Genomic DNA, 25,049 nt, shown 5'->3' on the forward strand with positions numbered 1-25,049 from the left:
TTTCCATCTGCTTCTAGAAGTTATTCAAGCTGGGTACTCCCTTCGTGCACAAGAATGTATATACGCAGAGCAGTGAAGTAACTCCACAGAGGCTGGTAGCCTGTTGCCAAGTCACCCTTTCTTTATATGTGGAAAGTCCTTGACGCTGATTTAGCTCCCTCAGAGCCAGCTCTCAGAGTGAACAGGATGTCTGACATGCCTGTTTTTATTTGTCAGCCAGGGCTCCGTGATTGGGGCTGTTAACCTGGATCAGTTCATTACAATCATTACATTCCTCTCCTCTGAGTCCAAAGACATAGGCCAGTTCATATGTTTTTGTAGCCCCTCGTGGAGGGTTTTAACACAGGTCAGGTTCGTCCAACCCTGCCTCTGTTACAGATGGCACGTAATACACATCTGTTCATCTCTTGTACCCTGAGAGTTTCGGAAGAAATTTATTCTCTTCTTCAGGTGGCAAAGGCATTGAGGCGGTGACATCCGCCATGTCCATCTCATACTCTGAGGTCGCCTCAGCGCTTGATGGAGAGGGAGAACCCTCGGGTTTCGTCAACCTTTCCGACTCTTCTGAGGAGCCGAGCATGGTTTGCTACTGCCTGGTTTGTGAGTTCACCACTTTCATATGGTCCACGTGCTTGCTCAGGACTGTCTCACCTACGCGAACTTTAAACGTCTCTGGACCTGACCGCACGTTGGCAATGCTTCAAACCCATGCAGGGTCACCTCTGTGGTTCCTGCACCAAACTTTGTCCCCTGAAGTAAACGGTCTCTCTCCCTTAGCAGAGTCTTGTGACTTGCACTGACATTCCTAGTGCCATTTAATCGTCTCCCCCTGCCAGAAACTTCACTTTCAGGGAAGATCAGATTTAACCTGGAGCAGAGTCTTCTCTCCATCAACAACTCTGCTGGAGTTATCCCTATAATTGCATGAGGGATGGTCCTATAATCAAATGGATACCAGGACGGTTTGGTGTTGGTTGTTTTATCACTTCCCTAAAAACTATGGCTTGCCTGCGCAACCATTTTCAAGGTCGACTCTTCTTTTAGGAGTAAATGCAAAAGTGCCTGGATGGATGCTAGGTTACTTTTGAACTTTCTGTAATAATTCACCAGCTCAAGAAAAGACCAAAGCTCTCGTACAGACGTGGGAGCAGGGGCACATTTGATTACCTCTCACTTTATCTTCCCGGTCTTGTCGATTCTGTCGCCCAAGTAGGTCACCTGGGGTCCATTCTAAGGCGGAAGCCCACCTGTGAGAAATGTCTAAAGCCTATGACTAATTTCTCTAAATGCTCCTTATTGGTCTTCCCTGTTAGTAGCTCATCATCTAGATAAATGGCAACCAGGGATAGACCTTGCAAAATGTTCTCCATCGTCAGCTGAAAAATTGCACAGGCTGACAATACTCAAATGGCAGTCTCCGATATTGTTGCAAACTCTTATGAGTATTAATTGGAGTATACAGATGAGAATCCTCATCGAAGTGCAATTACAAGTACATACAGCTCATGTCCAGCTTCGTGAAGGATAGCCCCACAACTAGCTTTACACATAAATCCTCTATTCAAGGCATTGGGTATATTCCCAACTGCGAAAAGCAGTTAATCGTTTGTTTAAAATATCCACAAAGGCGAACTGACCAGTCGGGCTTCACAATCAGTATGACTGGTGCTGCCTGTTCCATAAACTGGATTGGTTTCACGATTCTTTTGCTTTCCAGTCTCCTGATTTCTGCCTCGACTTTTGCCTGAAAGGCAAATGGCACTGGGTGGGCCTTGCAGAATCATGGAATTGCTTTCTTGTCAACATGTAATGTGGACTTGGCTCCTTTGATAGTCCCTAGACGTTCCTGACAAACTTATTGATATTTAATTATCAGGCAGCCATTTTGTAATCAAAACATTTTGAATCAATCTACTTCTCACGAGAGACTGGAATCAAAGTTGTACCCTGACTCTGTAGCCCAAATAGTTCACTAGGGGTCCCTTCTAAGGCATATACCCACCTGTGGAAAGTGAAGGGATCATGAAACTAGTCCAGTTTATGGAACAGGTAGCACCGGTCATACTGATTGTTCCCCAGTAAATGTTCTCAGTCTAGCCAAGGTATTGTGCAAACTTAAAGACTGGAATCCAGAATGAATTTTGTTAAGGACTGATTCTGCGATCACTAAAATAGTTACACTGGTATCGACCTCCATTAGAACCAGGTGACCATTTAACCAGATGTTTTATTTTGATTGGTTCTGATTTGGATGTTGCTAAGCAATTTAACTGTCCCAACACAAATGTAGGTGGGCTTTCCAGGGTGTGCAATTTCCTGGATACTGACCTATTAATTCTCTTACTCAATTTAGATCTAATAAGACGTTTTAGCTGTCTCATGCCTGCATACCAGCAGCAACTACAATGACTTGCCTGCATGGATCCTGAAGAAAGTTTTAACTGTTTGGCCAAGGAATGGCATTATTTTGGGGGTTTGCTGTGGACTGAATAAGAGTCTCTCTGTTCAGGATATGACCTGAGCGAGGTTATGCAACTGCCTTCACTCAAGTGGTGTTCCTGAAGATCAGTCGGACTGGCGAGGGTGCCCACTTCCATCGGGCACTGCAATTCATATGTTCCACTTGACACATTTTCCAATGATAAAGTTAGTTGTAGTGCCTGTTTGAAGTCCAGGTGGGTTTTAGCTAGTAGGTGCTTTTGCATGGTTACATCATTAATCCCACATACCAACTGGTCTCTCCGCATCTCACTTATGGTTGAAACAAAATCACATGCCTCAGCCAGTCACTTTAACCTAGTCAGAAATCCTGAGACATATTCCCCTGGTTCTTGAACTGCCGAGTAAAAATGATAGTATCTCAGAATGAGAGGAGGCTTGGGGGTCATAATATTCATCAATTAAATTAGTCAACTTTTAAAAGGTTTTCATATCTGGCGCTCAGGGAAAGTTAGGCTCCTAGTAACCGAGAAAGCTGCGGGTCCACAAAATGTCAGAAGAATTACTGATTGCTTTTCATCTGCCCCAATGTCATTTGCTTGGAAAAATAACACGTTCTTTCTACATAAGTTCTTTCAGTCTTCAAAGGTAGGATCAAACGAGTTAAGCTTCCCAAATAATGGCATGATGCCAGAAATGCTTACCCAACTCAAAGAGGACTGATGTGAGCAAATTTCTTCAGGAGCATGCTTTACTCTCGTCACCACTGAATTAACATCACAGAGGCCAGTATCCCATTACCAAGTCACCCTTTATTTAAATATGGAAGGTCCTTGACACTGATCCAGCTTACTCACAGCCAGATCTCAGAGTGTCAGGATGTCTCACACTCCTATTTGTATCTGCCAGATTAATAGCCCCAATCAGGGAACTCATATTCTACAAGGTCCACTTGGCTGGACTTGTTACAATCACTACAAGCATTATAACAAAAATGACCCCCCCACCCACGTGCAAGATGAAAGGAAAATAAAGATAAATTAGAGCTTTGTAGTCATGATAGAACAAAATTATGGGCTGACTTACTATTAAATTATACAATGTATTAAATGTATTCATACAATGAATCTACTACATAACTATAAGTTCAGTAGAATAAAACCACGGATGCTAAAATAGATATTAGGTAATATCTTTATTCAAAAGATGATAACTGTTTAAATGAGCTACAGATATGGTCATAGAATCAAATTAATTAAGGTTTGGTAAGTTTAAATACAAGAAGTACAAACTATAATTGCCTAAATAGACTGTTCTTGTTCTGTACATCATTACATTGTAGTGCGAAAACAATGGATCTGCCCCAGGTTATGTAATTACTTGTGGTTCCGAACAATATTTAGTGATTTATAGAGTTGGCACTTACAGCTGCACTGGATAAGTATTCCAACTGCAGTATAAACTGCCAGTCATAATCTGGGTATGTACACCCTTCATTGACACAATCTGGAGATGAAGAAGGAAGCACCTCTAAAATATTGATCATCCTATAATTAACTAACAAGTAATGATATCAAAGTCAGAACTATCCCTTAGCAGTTTAACCATCTACATTCATTCTAAAAGTTTTTACTGAAATTTGGGACTGAACTGTATTACAAACCAGCAAAGTGTCAATTTTAGTGAATTTCATGAAGGGTTCCTCTTCATGAGCCTTAGCGAGATTTTCTGCATTTTTCTGGAACTCAAGAAACCTTACCTATGCATCCAGCCTTTCTGGCCCCCACTCAGTTCATTTCCCCTCTCACAAGTTTTAAGTACCCACCACTGCTGGGCCTTTTTGGAATCCCAGGACTGGTGCCACATTTAAAATGCCGTTGTGCATAAGGTCAAGCACAATCAGTCCAAAGCTGCCCTGCACAGTTTGTGTGAAATACCCAAGACATGGCAGACAGAAAGAAATTGGCACCCTGCTTTGCCAACAGGTTCTTGGAGGTCATGGTGGATGGGATGGTACATCTTCCATTAGGTGGTCTTCTTCAATTAGGTCGAGGAGATCACACCATTGGATCCTACAAGCCTGCCCCGAGGTTGATACCTGATTCAAAGGAATGCACAGCAATGCAGAAAGAAGATCAACAGGACCTTTGCCACAGTTCCAGGGTAAGTGCCACCATCTTCTCTTTTTTACTTCACACTCCTTCTATCTCTGCCTGCACCCACCTGTACTGCACATGGAGTAATTGTTGCCGGGTGTCCCCAAGATGTAGGGCCGCAGGAACAAGTGACGAGCTGGAATAGCCAGATAATTGCTCTGACTGTCACGTTGGGACTTGTCAACATGTAATTTCTATCCATTGGGTGGGAGAATGGGCAACAGCCCATCAATGAGGTCAGATTAAGTGATAATGATACGAATGTTAATGCACGCATGCATGTAAGCCCCTTGCTATTCACTAGTGCAATTCTTGTCTCACTGTTCAACATGTTTGAAGAGGGGGACTTTTGTTTTCGAATCTTATTGTTGCTGATCTCACCCAATATTCCCAACTTTCTCACCAAAGTCCATGTCATTTAGGAGCTGGGAAGATTTTGTTATTGGATCCAACATTGGTTAATCTTTGAGTGTAAGGTCAGCATCATCTCTTTCATGGCACAGTCTGTCCACAATACAGTTTTTAATGATGCATTAAACGGGAAAAGGTCAATCAATACTGACAGAGAACGACAGAACAAGTAGTGAATGGAACAGATGGTCATTGCTAAAAATAATAAAGTTCACAATACTCCATCGGTAATTCAATATGTGCGCTCAAACCTTCTGGCAGAACTTTGAGTCATTTTCACATCAGATGCAGTTTTAAGCAATTCATAGATTCTCTCTAATCGTTAGTTAATATACTTTAAGAAGGAATAGACTGGAGTTGGTTTCTGGTTCAAAGCCATCTCCTTCATTTAACCACCTAATGTTAATGAAGCAATACTCCTTTAATTAAAAACAAATGTTCACTTTCTTTCATTGGATGTAAAAGAAATGGAATATTTAAAGCTCTTTGACTAGAGTTTGTTTTCAGGAGTTTCCATTGAACTAATCTCCTCAATAACAGATTTGGAGCAAATTTGTTGCAAAATAATAAAACAAAATTGTGTTTTTTATTTTCTCTCTTAGCAATTTTCGTCCTTCAGCTGTCATTGATCAAGACTGGGATACATTTAGGTGAGAGTTGACATCTCAGCACTTTGATCAAGTGGTGATCATACTCTTTTTGGCAATCATCTTGCTGTACTGGGCAGGAATCAGAAGTGGCTATACTGTTTTCCTTTCCCAGATCATGAACTATTGTGAGCAGTCTTCCCTGCATCTGCAATTCAACTCCAGAGCGACAGTGATTGGATCAGCACATGGAATAATAGGGAAGGAGCACAGCAGTGGAAACTTGAGAGGAAGAGGCGGAGTGAAAGTTGCAAGTAAACAGGGAAGGAATGACGGAAGAGATAAAACATGCCAATATAACCTGAGATCAAGAGATGAAATGGGGTGAAGGCTGTCTGTAGGTATTGGTAACTGAGTAAGAGGTGAACAATGCATGTAGAAACTGGAAGAGGGGGCTGAAAGGGAAAGGAATGAGTGAGGAAAAGGAGTAGGTGAAAATAACTAACTTGAAATGAGGAACAAAGCAGGAATTAAGGGGCAAGAATTGTAGTAAGAACACAAAGCCTCGCATTTTTTGAGGAGACTGATTGAGAGACTATCAACAGGAAGTGGTTGAAGAGGTAGTTTCCTGTTAAGTTGGTGGGAGATGGTGAGAGACAGGTAGTGTTCTTGTGAATTCAGGAAGGGTAGGAGTGCCTCTGTAAATTGGGCCAAAGATGGTTAGAGGGAACAAAGTGCCCCTGTAAAAGGAAAGATTAATTTTAATATAGCATTTTTGGTCTGTTGACTGTGGATTAAACCAAATGTTACTGAGCTTCTGCTTTTAGATTGAATATGTTAAAGTTAATGTTTGTTGCTTCATTATTCTGTGGATTATTTTTATACCACCAAGGTATATTCACAAAGGTTTTTATCCTGGGAATGCTACGGAAGGCTTCCTTCTAATGTCCATTGAGAATTCTATGATGACAACAAGGAGACTCACTTTGTGAGAATGCTGTAAAATACAGAGGCCAAGAAATCCACATTTCGGTTCTGCTGGGTTCACACTCTTCTGTTCTTGTCAAATGCAACAGTCAATATCTCACATTTGACAATGAACACATACACTTACGGGAACTAATACAAGAGATCAGGATGCACAGGTGCAAAGTTCCAAAGCTGGCTCTTATCCAAGATGGAGACTTGGCAAGGGAGCAGCAGCTTGCTCTTTCATGATCTGTTCTTGTAATGTAACGTCAATTAAAAAAAGACAATAATGTTGGTCTGTTGTTATAATATAGGCATTGTACAAATACTACAGCAAAAACTGCTACTGCAGTTTAAATAATACATCCATGAATGACCCTAAGTTAAACTAAGGAGAATATACAAATATCAGAACATAAGTAGCAGGGGTAGGAGTCAGCCATTCAGCCTTTTGAGCTATCTCTACTAAGTAATAAGATCACGGATGAGCTTCTACTTTAAAACCATTTTAGCTGTACTATCTATTTATAGTGGGTTATGAGAAGATTTGTAGCTGAGGTTGAGGTTCTGGATGTAGGTTTGCTCGCTGATGTAGGTTTGCCTCCGGATAAAGCACTGGTGGTGTAGCCCGCTTTCTATTTATATGTTTGAGTTTCCTTGGTGTCACCACGGGAAATGACATTACTAACTCAAGTATTTCATTCGGAGGCTCACTGAAGATGTTACCTAGTACGCTGATGAAACGTCTAAAAACCAACTTTCCAGTTCAGCGAGCAAACCTACATCCACTATCTATTTATCTTTTGATGTTTTTAATATGTAGAAATCTATTAATATCAGTGTTGGACCTACTCAGTGACTAAGCCTCCACAGCCTCTGGGCAGAGAATTCCAGAGATTCATCACCCACTCAGTGCCTCCTCATCTCAGTCCTAAATGACCTGTTCCTCATTCTGAGACTCAATTCTCTAGTTCTATACCACCCAGGCAGGGGAAGCAGCTTTTCTACTGTGGTTTCCTGTAAGAATTTAGTATGTGTAAATGAAATCAATCAACTCTCATTATTCCAAGTTTTCAAGGTAAGTCTGGAATCTTGCTGAAGCCAGGCAAGCAGGCCCCAATAAGGTTGGGGGTGGGGTGTGTGTGTGGGTGGCGGGGAATAGGCAGAATATTGGGGGAGCTAGAGTGGACATGACAATGGGGAGAACAAATGTAAGAATGGTATGATCTGGTCAGGAGAGAAACTTCTGAGAGCACAGGAGGCAAAGATGTCAAATCTTCCGCTCTCCCTCTCATTCCCTGCCCCCACTCTTTGATCAGACACCAGCAAACCCTGTGAAACATATTAGGCTGGATACTTGGCACAGCATGATGAACGGCTTTTGCCCGAAACGTCGATTTCAAAGCTCCTTGGATGCTGCCTGAACTGCTGTGCTTTTCCGGCACCACTAATCCAGTACTTGGCACAGCCTCCCACTGCTGTAGATTAAATTTCACCAGCAGTGAGCACAAAGACCCTTAGTGATGGTGTTAGGAATCAGTTGATTAAGAAGTTATCAAGGACCCTGCTATTATCAAAATGAGTTTCACAGCATGAATCTAAGAAAAGTCAAGCAAATTCACAGAAGCAAAGTGCTCCAAAAGCTGACAGTTCAAGGGCTACCCCAAGGCCTTAAGACACATAAAAACAGAGTTATCAACGGTGATGGATGTCGAAAATATTTAGCAACGATGGGTAACGTTTCCACATTGAAAGAGTCTGATCAGTTCGGAAAACCGTCCAGATGATCTCACTGATTTCAGTTGACAATCTCTCTGATGGGAACTCCATGGTCAATGGGCTATGAAGCTAAAATAAACATGTGGAAGATGTTATTTGTACCTTGTGTCGATTGATGCTTATGACAGCTGGACACAAAACAGGTCTGGAGTTTATTTATTTAATATATTGTCACCTGTACCTAGGAGCAGTGAAAAATAGATAATGTAACCACGTTCCGGCACAATCTTGGACTACAGAATAAATATTAAAATCATGAATAAATTAACATTGAATTGACATTACTGAAAACTGAAACTGCTTCAAGAGTTCACCTTTCCCTCTCCATAGACTCTACCCTCCCTGCTCCGCCGCTGTGTGACATTTTCCCCCCGGGCTCCTGGCGATGTGCTCCTTATCTGCAGCTATGGTCAGCATCGCTTCCGTGTCTGCGCCAGCTCCGAGCTGGGGGACGGTCACGCTACACGGGTCTCTCATCTCCACTGACGGGTCCGGGCTCCCATGAGGTCCTCACTCACCTTCTGACACCGCCAGCCGAGATGGAGCCAGGATTGAGATACACGGTGGGGGTGGCGGCGGGAGGAGGCTCCAGGGCAACCAAAATAACAGGCACGTTACCAAACTGGAAAGACAAGGAAGAAGCTGTGTGGTTGAGCAGCTGACCCCTGCTACCATGGTGTGTGTGTGTGATATTACTATAGATCTCAGCAGTCATTCTTTGGTGCAGTCTGTGAGGTGTGGCATGTTTTGGTAGATAACCTTCAGTTGGATTTTGTGTTCTTCTGGAAGTCGTAGAAGAGAGCTCCTTCCACACATCTTCCCATTCTTCATCTCCGATCTAAATACCCAGGCCTTTGCTCCCATGACCCCCCCCCCACACACACACACACCCTGGTGTTTTCTGCCTGGTCTTTTGAAATGTAGATAAACATAGTTGAAAGAGTTCCCATGGTAACTACTTGGTTTGCTACAAGTGAAATGTGCAGCTGACAACTAAAAACAACTCACAAGTCGAAAATTATTCAAAATACAGACCAATAAAGCACAACAAAAGTCACAAACCCAACACTTCTTTGAGCAGTAAGTTTCAAAAGATTAAATCTCTCTATTTATAGCTATTGGCAGCAATGGAAAAAACATGATGGAAGCAACATGGGTGACTTTGGAATAGGAACAGAAATAGCTGGGGAAATTTCGCAGGTGGTTTCAAGTCCAGTGACCAAATGTTAACTCTGCTTTCTGTCCACAGATGCTGCCAGACCTGCTGAATTTCTCCAGTAATTGCTGTTTTTGTTTCAGGTTTCCAGCATCTGCAGTTTTTTTTTGGTGATTTTGATGTGGGACCAATTTATGGAGCATTGCTCCAAATTAATAAATCAAATAATGATCATGCACATTGAAAAAGGCAAATGTTTTAATGCTTCTGAATTTGATGTACTCAATGAGCTAGTCCATAGATGATTCTCACTATAGACGGAGATACAGAGCAGCAAGGAGAGGGATGGGAGGGTTTTGGAGGATGAAGTGGACTCTTTCACCTCAAAACCAGTACTGGGCATCCCTCAAAGCCTCAATCTGGACCGCCTTCATCAGTAACTCCAATGCTACATCGAAGAGCCCACACGTCCTTTCTCTTGAAGTAGGAGCCATGTTGCCCCGTGTCATCTTTAAACACTCCACTGCCATTTGCTCTACAAACATTAATTTTGATCCGCTTTTGAGAGCAAACGTATCGCTGTCTTACTTCAGTGCCTCGATTCAGACAAGTTGGAATTGTGAAATCAGCAATTAGTACTAAAATCGAAATTCGGAGACGCCGGTGTTGGACTGGGGTGTACAAAGTTAAAAATCACACAACACCAGGTTATAGTCCAACAGGTTTAATTGGAAGCACTAGCTGTCGGAGCGCTGCTCCTTCATCAGGTGGTTCAGCGCTCCGAAAGCTAGTGTGCTTCCAATTAAACCTGGTGTTGTGCGATTTTTAACTTTGTACCAAAGCCTTGTGGCCAAAATCCCACTGAAAGACATAGCACCTATAACCCCCTAGTAAGGGATGTTTAAAAAAACCCCAAGGCATTAGCACCTAACATGTCAGGCACTGAGGCCTGCCTTACAATAAGTATGAGCTTTTTTGGAGCGCAAACAGTAGGATTGGAAATAAGTGGTTGGACGGTGCGTTTAATATTGCTGCAGGTGTGTACAAAGTTACCTTCTCTCTTTTCCTTCTTAATGCCAACTTTTGTGAGGCGATTCCCTTTCTGAAGGGTCGCTGCGGATCACCGCCTCTCCCCCTTGACGCGAATTGGCCTTTGAGAATAAACTCAGCGATTCTGGAATTTTTCAAGGTCTCTCCGATGTAGTTGATGACTTGCTGTACTCCGACCAGCATGCTCTCGATTCCGTCCATCTTCTTGGTCTGTTCCCTGGAGCTCTGGGTCAACTTGGACAACAGATCGGAAAGGTCGGCGGGAACACTCGCACTTTTGTGTTCGCCTTCACGGGGGATGCTAACCTTTGCCACAGCCTCCCCTCTGTCGGCGGTCAGCATTTCCACCTTCCGTCCAATCTTGTCAACGTCTTGAGTGATGCCGTCCAACTTCTGGACGACCTTCTCCTGGAAGCCGAGGAGTTTCTCCACCGTTTGGCTTAACGACTCGAGTTTAATGTCCATCACACTGAGAGCATCCCCGGAGGTAGCCCGAGTGCTCTCCGACAGCCTGGTGGAGGGCCCCGTGATGACTGGAGGCCCTTGGTTCTGCATGGCATTGGAGTCAAACACTTTGGCCAAAGAGTGCACCAACGTGCTTGAGTTCTTCCTCGGCGGCGTGTTCATCGCGACCCGTGTGTGACAACTGAAGCGAATTCACTGCCGAGAGGAGCAGAGCACCTTCCAATCAGGTCAAAAGGATGTCAGTTTTCACCAGCCTACAGCAACGACAAAAATCCTTCGGGGTTATGTTATTCCTTTGCTCCAGGAAGACTCCCTGTGAGTTTCTACTGTGCAGCCTTGGAAATGTCTGTCTGTGCCTTAATGCCTGCACCGCAGACTTTCAAATGTTTCCAACCACACAGCAAAACTCGTTGGCATTCAAGTGCCTGCAAATGATTCCAACAGGCGTTCAGACAAATATAACTGAGGCCACAGCCTGACGGGTGACCGCTCGCGATCCTTTCTGCTCACTCGCCTTCCTTTGTTCCTTGATGTATTTTTTGAACGCACACAATGGCCGCATTTAGCAGTCGCAAACTGACATTGAAATTCCCATTAGTCCCCCACCCCCAAATGCACTTTATCCTGTGACGTTAGCACTGAAATGAAGGAAGCTATTTGGGTACTTGGTGGCATTTGGCAATGCGCATCTTGCTTGACATTTGAGATACTTCAGAATGCAAAGCCATTTCCACTGCACCTTTGCTCAGTACAATGGCAGAGTGATGCACAATGTCATTTCTCCTTTGAAAAATCGGATTGTTCGGTTTTCTCTGCAATATTTTGACTTCACGTGCGTCCATATAGGCATTCAATAGTTTTGGTACTGGTGAAGACAGAAGAGTTATTTCGGCCGGATTTAGAATGACTTTGAAAGCGAGGCTTACATAGACACAGAGGTGCTCGATTTTAAAATTCGAAATAAACTAATTGTTAGAGTTTTTAGCATGTACTTGGCATGAACATATGTCAACGAAAGGCAGAGTTGTTCAATGGTTTAAAAATCAGGTTCCAGCCTCAATTCTAGGGGATTTTACATCTGGCCTTAGCTGAGTGTTCAGTGTGGTCTGCTGTGGGAATTGCCATCTCGGGGGGTTAAATCGTTCGAAGGTACTGTTCAAGGAACAGCAAGAAATTTCAACTGAAGATCCTGGTCATTATTCTTCAGCCAAAAGTCACTAAGTCATTGATTTTGAAAAAATGCAAGGACATCCTGGGGTTTGTCTGAAGTGTGACCTTGGTTGCGATCTTGGGAAAAGGATGAGCTAATTGGTGCATAGCAAGATCCCACAAACAACGATGATATTCTGTGTTATAGAGTCATAGATAATGGGATAACACTCCCAATTCCTAATGAGCTGCATTCCCCGATTGCTAATGGATCCACGGCGGGATTTTTTGCTTTTGTCAATCTAATTAAGCTAACTTTCCATTTCTACTCTTCCCTGCGCGAGTTTAGTATTTCAGCCTCTCCCCTCTCTGGAAGGTCTTGCCAAGACTCCTCCTCAATTAATGCTGGAAACCTTGTTCTTCCTCCATTCCAAAATGCTGTCTCTTCTCCTCCCTCAAAATCACCACTCCCAATTTCCAATTCTTTCCCTCCTCTGGATTTCAGCCTTCTCTCTGTTGTTCCTTCCCTTAGCTCCCATTTTATTTCCATCAATTTCCTCATTCCTTCTCCCTTTCTTGCTGTCCACTTCCCCATTTCAAAGATGTCTCTTCCCCCCCTCCCTGTGACCTCAGAACAGGCTGGAATTTGGAGGAAGCCATAAAGTTGGGTGCTCTGGAAGCAGTGCTGGCATTAACTCAGAGGCAGGGAAGACATTGGGCGTCTACCAGTCCTTGGACCAACTGAAGCCCCAGAGTGGCTAATTAATGGCCACTTCGGGCCTTTCCCAGGGCCACTGGTATTTCATGTGGAGGAGAGTGTCCACATAAGAGGGCTCATCTGGCAGCCTGTCTGAAGACTGTGAAAGATTTCCCTTGTTTGGTTGTGCTGCGTATAACAGAAGCTCACACATAATAGTCCCCGCACAGGTGCTCCCACCTCACCAACCTGATTGTCTTACTCAAACTCGTCCTCCAGCACCCTCACAAGGTTCAGCCTCTTCAGCGGGTACTGCCAGTCATTCTAGTGGCAACGACTCCACATAGCACTGTTGGAACTAGAGAAATGCCATCCCTTGGGACAGAGGTCTTGCCCTGAGCCAATGAGTAGGTTAATGATCAAGCCGAGGAGGAATTTATTCCTGACCTTTTAGCCAGGAAGGCAGGACCACCACCTCAACATAAAATCTGACCACAGCTTTTGTTCATCTTCCATCGTGGATTTGCAAGTTTTGCTTAAATGGAAAACAGTTTATTTATTTTTTCCTCCTCTCCCTCAAGCCTTCCTGCTTTTCCCCAGTCATAAAATGATGCAGCAAAGAGGATGGCTATTCAGCATGGTTTACCTGCATTGCCTGTTTGAAGCAGCAATCCAGTTAGCCTCTACTACTTTTCCTTGGTTTTCTGCTTTCAAGTATTTATACGATTTGTTTTTGAATGCTACTGTTGAATCTGTTTCTACTGCTCTTTCAGTGTTCATTCTCGCTTACAACAACCCACTGTATAAAATAAAATTACCTCAATTTGCATTTGGTTCTTCTGACCTTAAATGACCATGAATCCATATTATCCAGTTGGTGACTCTCAAGCTGTTGGAAATATTAATTATGATTATGAATTACAATGTCTTTGGCTTTATTTTAACATCTTTATCAACACAGTTAATTCCAGCATTGAAATAATGCTATTTGAGAAAACCAACCAATTATTTCCTTTCCCTAACTCTCTCTCAGTAGTTTTTCCTGAAGTTGATGTTGGTGCAACACAAGGGAAGTTTTTGCCACTTACTGAGTCTCCAGCGACTGGCATCTGAATATCTGTTCATTTTGCATGGCCCTGGCTGCATGTTGTAAAGTCGGTATCATCATGACTTATAAACATCCTTTTCTGGCCAGCTATAATTTGGCAATGCAGAAAGCCTCATTCAAAGATCACCCACAGACACTTGAATTTCATCCTAGGCTGCAACTCAGAGGAAATTAGATCTGAACATAAACTCAGTGTTGCATAAGACTTAGCATTGACCTGAAATGTTAACTCTGTGAAAACAGCTGAAATGTCTAACAGGGTGAATAATATTTCAATATGTAAGACCACAAGACGTGGAAGCAGAAGTTGGCCATTTAGCTCGTCAAGCCTGATTCATCATTGAATGAGATCCTGAGTGACTTGAAAATCCTCAACTTCACTTTCCTACCTTTCCCCCAATGCCCTTGATTCATTATTTAAATTCATGACTTAAATTCTATCTATCTCAGTCTTGAATATACTTAATGGCACAGCCTCCACAGCCTTCTATGTAAGGAATTCCACAGACTTACAGCACTGTCAGACAGAGAATTCCTGCTTATTTCTGTCTTAAATATGTGATTATACCTCTTGTCCTCGACTCTATACAAAGGAAGCAATCTTTCTGCATCTATTCTGTCAAGTCCTTGTATGTCTCAATTTAACTGTAAATTTCTATTATTTCTGTAATTAAATCTTTTGTGAAGCATTTTTCTGTTGTTCCCAATATAATTTTAAACTCACATCAACAAACTGTCCCTTTCAGTTCTTTCACTAACATTTTTCATAATCGAACACACACCATTGATGCCCATCAATTGCACAGAGCATGCTTTATATTGTGGTCATGTTCACCAGAACTATCTGAGATGCCTTGAATAGATTCACTGCCACCAATTCTTACTGACATACTTATCTGTTACTGATGCCACATGGGGAAGGATGCCCATATAAAATTTTTCACAGAACATCAGCAAACATTCAGACCATCCACTCAGTAGCAGCAGTGTGTACTATATGCAAGACACACTGAAGAAATTCTCCAAGATTCCTTTGGCAGCTCCTTTCAAACCCACAATCACTTCCAACTAGATACATGGGAAGACCACCACCTGCAAGTTCCCCACCAACTACTCAGCATCGTGATTTAGAGCATAGAACATAGAACAATGCAGCACAGGAACAGACTCTTTGGGACACCACGTCTGCACAACAATGATGCCATTTGAAACTAATCCCACCTGCCTGCAGGTGTTCCTATCCCTTTATCCCCTGACTGTACATGTGTCTGTCTAAATCCCTTGTAAACTTTGCTATCATATCTGTTTTAATTACTTTCCGGGGCAGCATGGTTCAGAAATCTACCACCCTCTGTGTAAAAATGTTTCTCGCATATTTCCTTTCACTTTAGCCACTCTCGCCTTAAACCTTTGCCACCTGGTATTTGGCATTTCCATCCTGGAATAAAGACTCCAACTATCCACCCTATCCATGCCTAACATTTATATATTGTAAACTTTGTTTTAACTGGCACCTTCTCAACCAACACTCTTGACAAACCAGCAAAAACTATATTCAATTTTAAAGTATGACTGACAGTGATGTGTATACCCTCTGCTTTACATTTCTATTACTTACTGCATGTTTTTACATTGATTTTAGGAAGTAAATTGATGTTTTTACAGAGATGTTTTTGGGGGGATGTTGGTTTCTGGAACCTTTGCTTGTTCAGGGTTTACTGCACTTATGTGTACCTCTTGATTATCTGGAATATTTGATCACTTGCATACTTCTAGTCCCATAGATGCCAGCGCGTAAAACAGTTGCTGTACTTCTGGCAGGTCGCCCTTCAGCCTCCGACACTGTAGCAAAAACAATCCAATTTTGTCCAACCTCTCTTTATAGTTAATACACTCCAATCTCGGCAACATCCCTGTAAATCTGTTTTGCACCCTCCCTGAGGTCCCCAATCCTTCCTTTAGTGTGACTTGGAAAAATATTGTCACTCCTTTTGCGCCTCTGTGTTAAAATCTTGGAATTCCCTCCTGAAAGGTATCATGGGTCTATAATGTACAGAGGAACCTCGATTATCCGAAGGACACAGGCAGGGAGTATTTTGTTCGGTTAATCGAAAGCCGGATAACATAGTTTAGCCGAGCATCGGGACCTTGCATTCTTGGATAATCCAATCTTCGGATAATTGAATGCCAAATATTCGAGGTTCCTCTGTATATGGACTGTAGTAGCTCAAGCAGGCACCTCACTACCACCTTTTCAACGGCAGCTAGAATGGGCAGTAAATGCTATCAATGAAACCCACATCATGTGAATAGGCTCAAACTTGATAAACAGTAAAGTTTTGTTACATAGGCCATCACACTTCTGAGGAACAGAGTGATAAAAATCCACAGCCTCAAACTCTGCACTAAACTCACAGTTTATGCAGCAGTTCATGGTCCTCACCCTCCTGAATGCAACAGACACGTCAAATCCCAAAGTGTTATCACCAGCGCTGTTTTAAGGAAGTCCTGCATATCTGCTGACAGGATAGGCATACCAAGCTAAGAGTCCTTTCCAAGACAAATATCACCAGTATCGGGCTCAGCAGCTACAATGGGTGGGCCACATTGTCTGCATGCACAACACAAGACTCCCTAAACATGTGCTCTACTACAAGTTCCTCAATGGTAAGTGATTACTAGGAGGGCAGAGGAAATGCTATAAGTGACCCTGGAAATCTCTCTAAACAGATGTAACATCCACACCCACACACAAGAATTGCTTGCCCTTGAACATGCAAACTGGAGAAGAAGCGTCCGCAAAGGCACCAACTGCTGTGAGTATTACTAAGTGGAGCACATAGAGGCCAAGCACATAGCAATGGTAGAGGCTCCAACCTTGTTCCCATTATGTGGCCAATATGTTGCAATTGTATAGTATACTTAATGTAGTGAGCTGTGACTTACGAGCAGCAAAATATATATCTGCATGAGACAATTTAAGACCGCCAAAAACAATTCTAGACTTGGAGTGACTTCTGCGTTCAATAGACCCCGACCTTTGAAAGGGGAAGTAAACTATATTCACTTAATTCATATTGTTCTATTGTAGAAGGTAGTTAGTACGAGATAAGTTATCTGGCATCATGAGACCAGCTCCATCCAACAAGCAGTGGAAAGAATGCACAGAAACCAGAGCACTTACCCACCCTGCCCCTCAAACACCACCTTCCCCACCTGTAGCAGAGTGTGCAGCACCAGAATTTGTCTATTCAACCACAGAGGAGAAAGTGAGGTCTGCAGATGCTGGAGATCAAAGTTGAAACTCTACTACAAACCTACCGACTGCAGTGGAAAGAATGCACAGAAACCAGAGTACTTACCCACCCTGCCCCTCAAACACCACCTTCCCCACCTGTAGCAGAGTGCAGACCTCACTTTCTCCTCTATTCAACCACAGCCATAGTACCCACAGCCCTCGGAGTGGAAACAAGTCATCCTCAACCCTGAGAGACTGCCAAAGAAGAAGATTACATAGTACTTAATACTTACATTACATCTGAGAAAAATGATACTCTCTTATGAGACATCAGCTTGAGATAAGAGTAAGTCCATGTTACTGTTAGCTACTGGTACACAACTAGCTTGGCATAACAAGTGTTTAACTAGTTAAACTCTGATTAAACACTGGTTAGCTCCTTCCAGGATAAGCCCATTATAGCATGATGGATGGAGCTGGTCTCATGATGCCAGATAACTTATCTCGTACTAACTGCCTTCTACAACAGAACATCATGAACAAAACAAATTAAGTGAATATAGTTTATTTCCCCTTTCATAGGTTGGGGTCTATTGAATGCAGAAGTCACTCCAAGTTTAGATTTGTTTTGGGGGTCTTAAATTGTTGCATGCAGATATATATTCTGCTGCTCATAAGTCACAGCTCACTACATTAAGTATACCATATAATTGCAACATATTGGGTGAACACTGAAATATTTGAATGCTTCCTAATTTCTATGTTCTGTGGTATTCAGTATGTTTAGTGAATTGAATATATGATCAACAATTTTTAACTGGTCACCTGAACCAATTACAATTTTTGATTTCATAGTCTTATAACACCTTTGGAGTATGTGTGACATCTCTATGCACAATTGTGAAGGTGACACAATGTGTGACTCCTAGATATATGGGTCTTATAGTTCTGTAGAGGTTGGAGAGCTTTTAGTGGGAGGTCTTGTCACAATGTGGGTATTGTCCCTGTCCTGGAGCCAGAAACTCTGGGTGAAAGTCCCACTCCAGGGGGATATTTGTAACGTGGCCACACATGTTGAGTATCAATCTGCAAACCCTTCCAAAATACACAAAGGGCAGTGAGACGAGGAAAGATTCCTGGTTGGCCACATGATGGGAACAAGGTTGGAGCCTCTACTATTGCGATCCATAACTTGACTACAACGTGCACATTAAAGTGCATGTTGCCACAGCAACCAGTTTGTATAGAGGTCAATCAGCAGTAAATCTCTTCTCTGTAAGAAAATCCTACTTCATAGATCATATTTAAAGGGATCCCCCAGCATTTAAAAAAAACAATCATTAACTCAGATTTACTAATAAGGCAGGTGCTGCACAGATCATATGGAGGCAATTACACAGGGTGGGAATGAATCAAGGAAATATTTTTCTGAGTTGGAAAACTAAATAAATGTGTTAAAGTTCATGGTAGTGTCATTTCTAAATGATATGTAGAAAGAACAGGATTTTTTATGTTCCATATTGTTTAACATATGCAAAAAATGTAGACCATCACAAAGAATGTAAGATTTGAGTGCACAGATAAAATCCTAAGATTGTCTCTTGATCTGTTGGCAGTCCCTAAGATTAACTACCAAGGATGCAATGTGTTGCTGAATTTATTAGTTACACTGGCTCAGTGGTTAGCACTGTTGCCTCACTGTGCCAGGGACCTGGGTTCGATTCCTGCCTTGGGTGACTATCTGCATGGGGTTTGCACATTCTGCGTGGGTTTCCTCCCACAATCCAAAGCTGTGCAGTTTAGGTGAATTGCCCATGCTAAATTGCCAATGGTGTTAGCTGCATTAGTCAGGGGTAAATGTAGGGCAGGGGAATGGGTTTGGGTGGGTTGCTGTTTGGAGGGTCAGTGTGGATGTGTTAGGCCGAATGGCCTGTTTCCATACTCTAGGGGATCTGATCTAATCTAAAAACTATATTTTCCTGTTAAATGAGTGAAATCTGCAGTTAGATGTTTCTCTGCACTCCCATTTCGAAGTTATAGAAAAAGAGATGACATTGAACAGTGTGGCCTCTCTCTGTAACCCGATTTTCCTCTCTTGTCACTGCTGGTAATGCTGCTAGCCACGGTTTCTACTGGCAGGGTGAGCATACTCTGGGTTAATTGCCCATTTTGTACTTTACATTCTTGTTCCTGCCACTCCTGAATGTCTGACATCCATAGGTTTGGGGTAAGACTGGGATGGTCCCAAATGTACAAAACAGAGCGAGAGTCCCTTACAATGGCCTCTTCTTCCATCAACTCTCCAGTATTTCTTAAATCTTGAAGATCATGACTGGGTAGAGGTACTTTTTGAATATCTTGGGTCAGCCTTTAAGGCCCAGTGGCCCATTAAGAGGCCTTTGGCTAACTTCTAATGTAGTTCTAATATAATAGGACTTTCACTTTACCCTAAGCTGCAAGCATATTGGAAGACCCATACCAGCTTGGTAGGAATAATCTCTGGAAAACCTGATTGTCACAGATGTGTATTCATAATATTACATATGTTGCAAAGACAGCTAATATGCCTTTAAAATGGACACAAGGAGTTTATGAAAAGAACCCTCAAAGACACATGAAATCTCTTGTGAATTCAATGGTAACTAATTGAAGACATTCAGGCTTGTTATCATAAGAATCAATCACAAAATATCATTGAATAATTCAAGAATTGTCCCTTGAACTCGCAAGATGTGTGTGAAGATTCAAAAGCAAAACTAAATGGGGGATCATTGCAAGTAATTCCAATGCAACTGACTTTGCTTTGTTAAACAATGATTCATCAAAATGACCATTTGCAGCATTTTGTTTGATCATGATAAACTTGGCTGGAAACAGTCATTATGAGGAGAATCATCTGAACATGATGAGAAAGTAATCTTGAAACTAACCACTATTTCTCAACCAGGAGACAGAGGATGGTATCCAGGTGCTGTACTGCAGCAAGAGCTACAGCCTGCAGTACTATTATAGTGAAACAGAGGAGCTTTCACTCATTCCCAGGATTTGTTTTTTTTTAAGTGCATATGAGGAAACAACCTCCAACTATTCAACTACCTAAACCATCTCATATGCTGAATCTGACTTCACGTTTCAAATCTTACCATTCAGATGGAGGATCTTGAGGGCAAAACCCTTGTAATGATAGGGAGACTGATCGAGCTTTCACCTCCACACATAACTTTAATCCTTACTTGCTTTGAATAGTTAGTTCTGTATGTTAGCTAATAACTGTCTCACTGTATTTTACTTACATAACTTTGAGCAATAGCTGTGAAGTAAAATATCTTTTAATCTTGCTTAAAGCATAATGCTTAAAGAAATTCTTCGTTCACAGATTACTCTGAAGATGTACTGTTGGATCAATGTCACTTAAAGTCAGAACTAAGCCTGAAGCTCAAGTTAAGTTACACAAGCCTAAATTTGGTAACAACTGATTATGTATGCTTTTAAATGATTTCAAAAAATCAGTTACAAATATCCTTTGGTATAGCAGATTACCAAAGAAACTGAATGCAATTTGAAGGTCAACCTGTTTTAATAACAATGTTAGCTGCCCCAAAAAAAAGTCAAACTTATACAACAAAAGCCTTTGTTCACATCTCTCCCCACATGCCCTATAATGATTCAGGATTTTCTGCCCTACAATTTAATGCAGGGTCAAGTGGTTGCATTTTTCCATCTGCTTTCAGAATGTTTGAATATTCGTTGTTAATGTCTGGAGGTGTTGGATGTGGTGAAGTATCTTCTACCTTGTGACTCTGAGGTGTGCAAACTGGCTGGTGTTTCAAGTCAATGTGCAATTGGATACTGAACTCTTTGTCACTAGGCTTTCAGTTATTGTCTGGATTTCACAAACCAAAGAACAGTGGCTTCATTCAGTTCTGGATATCATTAATCTACAGAGATTAACATTGAAGCAGAAAGGTCAATTAATTCAATTTGAACAAGCATGGAGCTCATTTGAAAATTATGTGATTGCCAAAAAGGAAAAGAGACCACCGTGACACTATCTGGAGATAATTAGGACCAAATGGACTGACAGGTATAGTCTGGACATAAGTAAATCAGAAAAATAGTGGATTATAATGGAAAAATATGAGAGATATTGTTTTATTTTCTAGGTAGCATGTAACATTGTTACTGTTTACCTATAATCCTACTAGAGCCATTATTGCATTAAGATGTTTGATATGATAGTTAAACAATTAATAAAGCATAACAATTTACTAAGTGCCTGGGAATAAAGGCACTTTTCAAGTATATTCCAAAATAGTTCAAGTACTATGAACCACTCTGTAGGTCAGTGATTTGTTGTAAAGTAACTGAGGCAAAACATTTAGCACACATTAAGCTACTGCAGCAGTAATAAAATAAATGTTGTGTTGAAACAGTCTTTCCCCATTCTGGGTTGCATGACCAGCAGTGTGGGCTGTTAGTTCAGTTGGCTGGAAGGTACCATGTAGTCAGTTAGTCAGCCATTCAGCTAGGTGTATGAGGTAATCATAATAGAAGTACATACAATGCCTGGACTATATGTATAAATCTGAAATATATTAATTCACATAATTCAATGGTAATAAACTTCCAGATATCTGTCTCAATACGCACCTGAGTATGTGTGGTATATGTTTAACGTGTTGACATATTGGAAACTATATCACTGAACATTTTTGTCTCCATCAAAACAAGACCAACTATGTGTTTCCAACTCTGTAAAGTCATCCATCCGTACACCATCTGCAAAAACCCATACCTGTGCTTCTCACATAACTGTTCCATTATTGCCCTGCTTGACCACTCACTTTATATTTTCTGTAAACTTCAACTTAATGAAAACTCTGCTGCCCCAATACTTTCTTACACCATGTTCCATTCACCTTTCAGCACTATTCTCACTCAAGTACTCTGGCATCTAATTGCTTTGAATTTAAAATGTTCAGCTCTATGTTCAAATTTCTTCCAGCTTCACAACTTTGTAATCTCTTCCAGTCAAGACCAATATTCCCACTAAGGCACAAGATTGAGCAAGCAATCAGTAACCTGAAAGTCTCTAAGATGACTGTGCATAAGTCAATTACCTACATTTCAACACTTTTGTGGCTGTAAGCTGTACAAAATAAATTGTGGCAGACATATATTTAAATAAAACATGCAAGAACTTTAAAAAATGAATTAGTGGGCATGTTTGTGTACCCTGAATTCTATGTTTTTTTCAATTCTAGCCTCTCATGCATCCAAAATGTTCATCATTCCAACATTGCTGAGTGTAACAAGTCCCTGGGTAATAGGTTTTAGAATTCCTTCCCTGAGCCACTTTTCCTGCCACTCTACCTCTTTCTCTTTGTTTAAGACACACTTTAAGAATTACCTGTCTGCCGAAGTTTGGCCATCTTTCCTTAAACTTCCCTATATGACCTGGGGTATAACCTTTAGTGTTATAATGTTTTTGTGAAGCATTTCTCGTCTTTAGTTCTGGCCTCTTATGCATCCTTGACTTTAGATGGTTTCCATTTATTTTACCTGTTGGTGACCGTGTCTTAAATTGCTCGAGACCTTCAGAACTTCCTCCCTACTCCTCTCTGTCTTGCTATTGTGCCTTCCTCTGTTAGAACAATGCTAAAACCTATTTCTTTGATCATCTAAGTTAACATTTCGAGTGGTTCTGTGACATACTTTGTTTTATAACGCTTCTCTGAAGTGCCTTGGGATGTTTTAGTCGGTTAAAGGTGCCGTATAAATGCAAGTTATTGTTGTCAATCAGCAAGTTGACCAGAGATTCTTTGCCGACACTGGGGTGTTCATGAGATCAAAGAGCCTTAATTTAGATTTATTTTTGGAGGCTCCAACATAAGTTAAGCTGCCATCTCAATTGCTTAAATAGATAGCAGTGTTGAAATGATTCAGGGGTGGGAGGGGGTTGAGCCTACTGTTTGGATTTTAACTCTCATTGTACCTGGTTCCAGCTGGGTGGAGGGTGTTTGGATTTCCCCATTGTTCAGGCAAGAAATTAAACAATTGAAACCTGGTCATGCACTGAACAAAAGCCTTTAGGTATCCGCTCAAATCTTACCAAGAGATGAATGAGAAGTTTAACAAAGGAACAGTAAGTCTCACAACAAAAGTGAGAGACAAATTGCAACCAAGATCACTTGCTTTAGTAGTCCTGCCGATGGCTGTTAAACAGACACAGGGGTCCTCTGGAACATAATCCAGGGTGCTGTCTGAACATGCATCTGTCAGGTCACTTGTATCACCTTCTGGACAGCTGGGAATTCATCCAATTCAGGATTACAGAAAGTGGGAACATGATAGGATCGCACTCTTTAATCATACTGCTGGCTCTCCCAAAGTTCAGACTGAAACTGGTGGCATTCGCATTGCGATTCTCACAGTTAACCCTTTGAAGTTTCTAAGCAGAAAAGGAATGCCATCTCCAAATAGCTTGCCAACTGATCTAAATGGATCTGCATGTGAATGGCAAATTTTGCAAGCAGTTGCCATGACGCATTTCTGTTCAGGAATTCCAATCTCTTGTCTATTGAGGGGAGAGAGAGAGAGAGAAAGAGACAGGTGGTTTCTGGAGAATTAGGGTTACCCTATGTTACTGACAATCACAGCAGCTCTGCAAGTGATGAGAACACAAGCTGCAGATTCCAATGCCTTTGGCCTCTGAAAGAACTACAGGATTCTGCAACTAAGGAGATGTACTGTAATATTTGCTGAAGCACATCTACATGCAGGGTGTCATTTTAACTCCCATGCCTGCATGGGGTTTGTGTTGTGTGAGTAGTTAAGATCTTAACAGAGCCAGAGAGAAAGGCTGAGGTAGTGATTAGATTTTTGTAGGACCAGAATTTACTTGGCAAATTCACAACCCTGAACTTTATTAGCACACCAACAAAATAGGCACTCTACATTATGTCAAGGACAATAAATCATGAGTTGTGAATTGCTTCTATTAGATTTTCACTACTGAGTTTCCAAAACTGGGGTCTCACCATCATTCGCCCCTTTAGTTTCAATATATTGCTGAATTTGTGTTGAAAAAAAAGATATATTTAGGCTGTTTATTGATGTTGCAAGGCTCCTGTTAATGCCACGATTTATGGTCTGGTCATGAAAATAAATTTCTCTGGCCACAAAAGAGGTCCAATTGAATTCATGCAGCTTTAGTTGTGCATGATAAATTATATCTAGGTTTTTTTTTATATATCTATATTAATTTACTGATTCTCTTTTCTTTCTCACTGAATCCAATCTTTCTTTCCCTCACTTTATTTCACTTTCTGGGTCTAAGTTGGTGCTAATTCACTTTAGTTCCTTCCCTGACATTTCCTCACTTTCTCTTTCTATCCTTAAATTTCCTCAATTAGGAAGATAAGCCATTCAACATTCAGGAGATCCCAGGTACCCACTGACTTATCAATTACCATTTCCACAAATTTGCAATGGGAAAATCATATGATTCGAAAAGAAACGATACAGATTGGATTCACAGTGCTTTCAAGTGAAACCCAGATACATTAACTTCTGGGCCATTATGTTTGGTGAGACCAAAAACAGTGGCTCCTACAGGATCATTAGGCTTACAAGTAGCTCTTCCCTTTTGATTTAGTTTAACTTGAAGGAATAGAGTCTGTGGATGATACGCTAGGTTTGATATGGCAGTGACAGCAAATTCACTTTCGTCCTTGCCAAACCAAGAACAACTCTTGTGAAGCCTCTGTCATCTCACACTGCAAGGGTTCAGCAAAAAAGTAGTAAGAATCACAGCTTGGTCAGTTTAAAAGGCAAGTGGTTGAA

At 41.5% G+C, this 25,049-nt stretch overlaps 1 protein-coding gene across 6 annotated transcripts in view; it reads right to left on the reverse strand.

Annotated features, from left to right (window-relative positions):
- mylk4b (myosin light chain kinase family, member 4b) overlaps nucleotides 1-25,049 on the reverse strand; it is a 189,528-nt gene that overhangs the window by 50,736 nt on the left and 113,743 nt on the right. For 4 of the 6 annotated variants that reach the window (XM_043719393.1, XM_043719396.1, XM_043719395.1 and 1 more), the window contains exon 1: nucleotides 10,551-11,624. The exons of the other annotated variants lie outside the window; for them this stretch is intronic. In XM_043719393.1, coding sequence (XP_043575328.1) covers nucleotides 10,551-11,174 — 624 coding nt within the window. In that variant the 5' untranslated portion in view covers nucleotides 11,175-11,624. Of the gene's footprint in view, nucleotides 1-10,550; nucleotides 11,625-25,049 lie in introns of those variants that run through there. 6 annotated transcript variants of the gene reach the window in all.

Source organism: Chiloscyllium plagiosum, chromosome 29 (assembly GCF_004010195.1).
Source record: "Chiloscyllium plagiosum isolate BGI_BamShark_2017 chromosome 29, ASM401019v2, whole genome shotgun sequence".
Taxonomy (NCBI): domain Eukaryota; kingdom Metazoa; phylum Chordata; class Chondrichthyes; order Orectolobiformes; family Hemiscylliidae; genus Chiloscyllium; species Chiloscyllium plagiosum.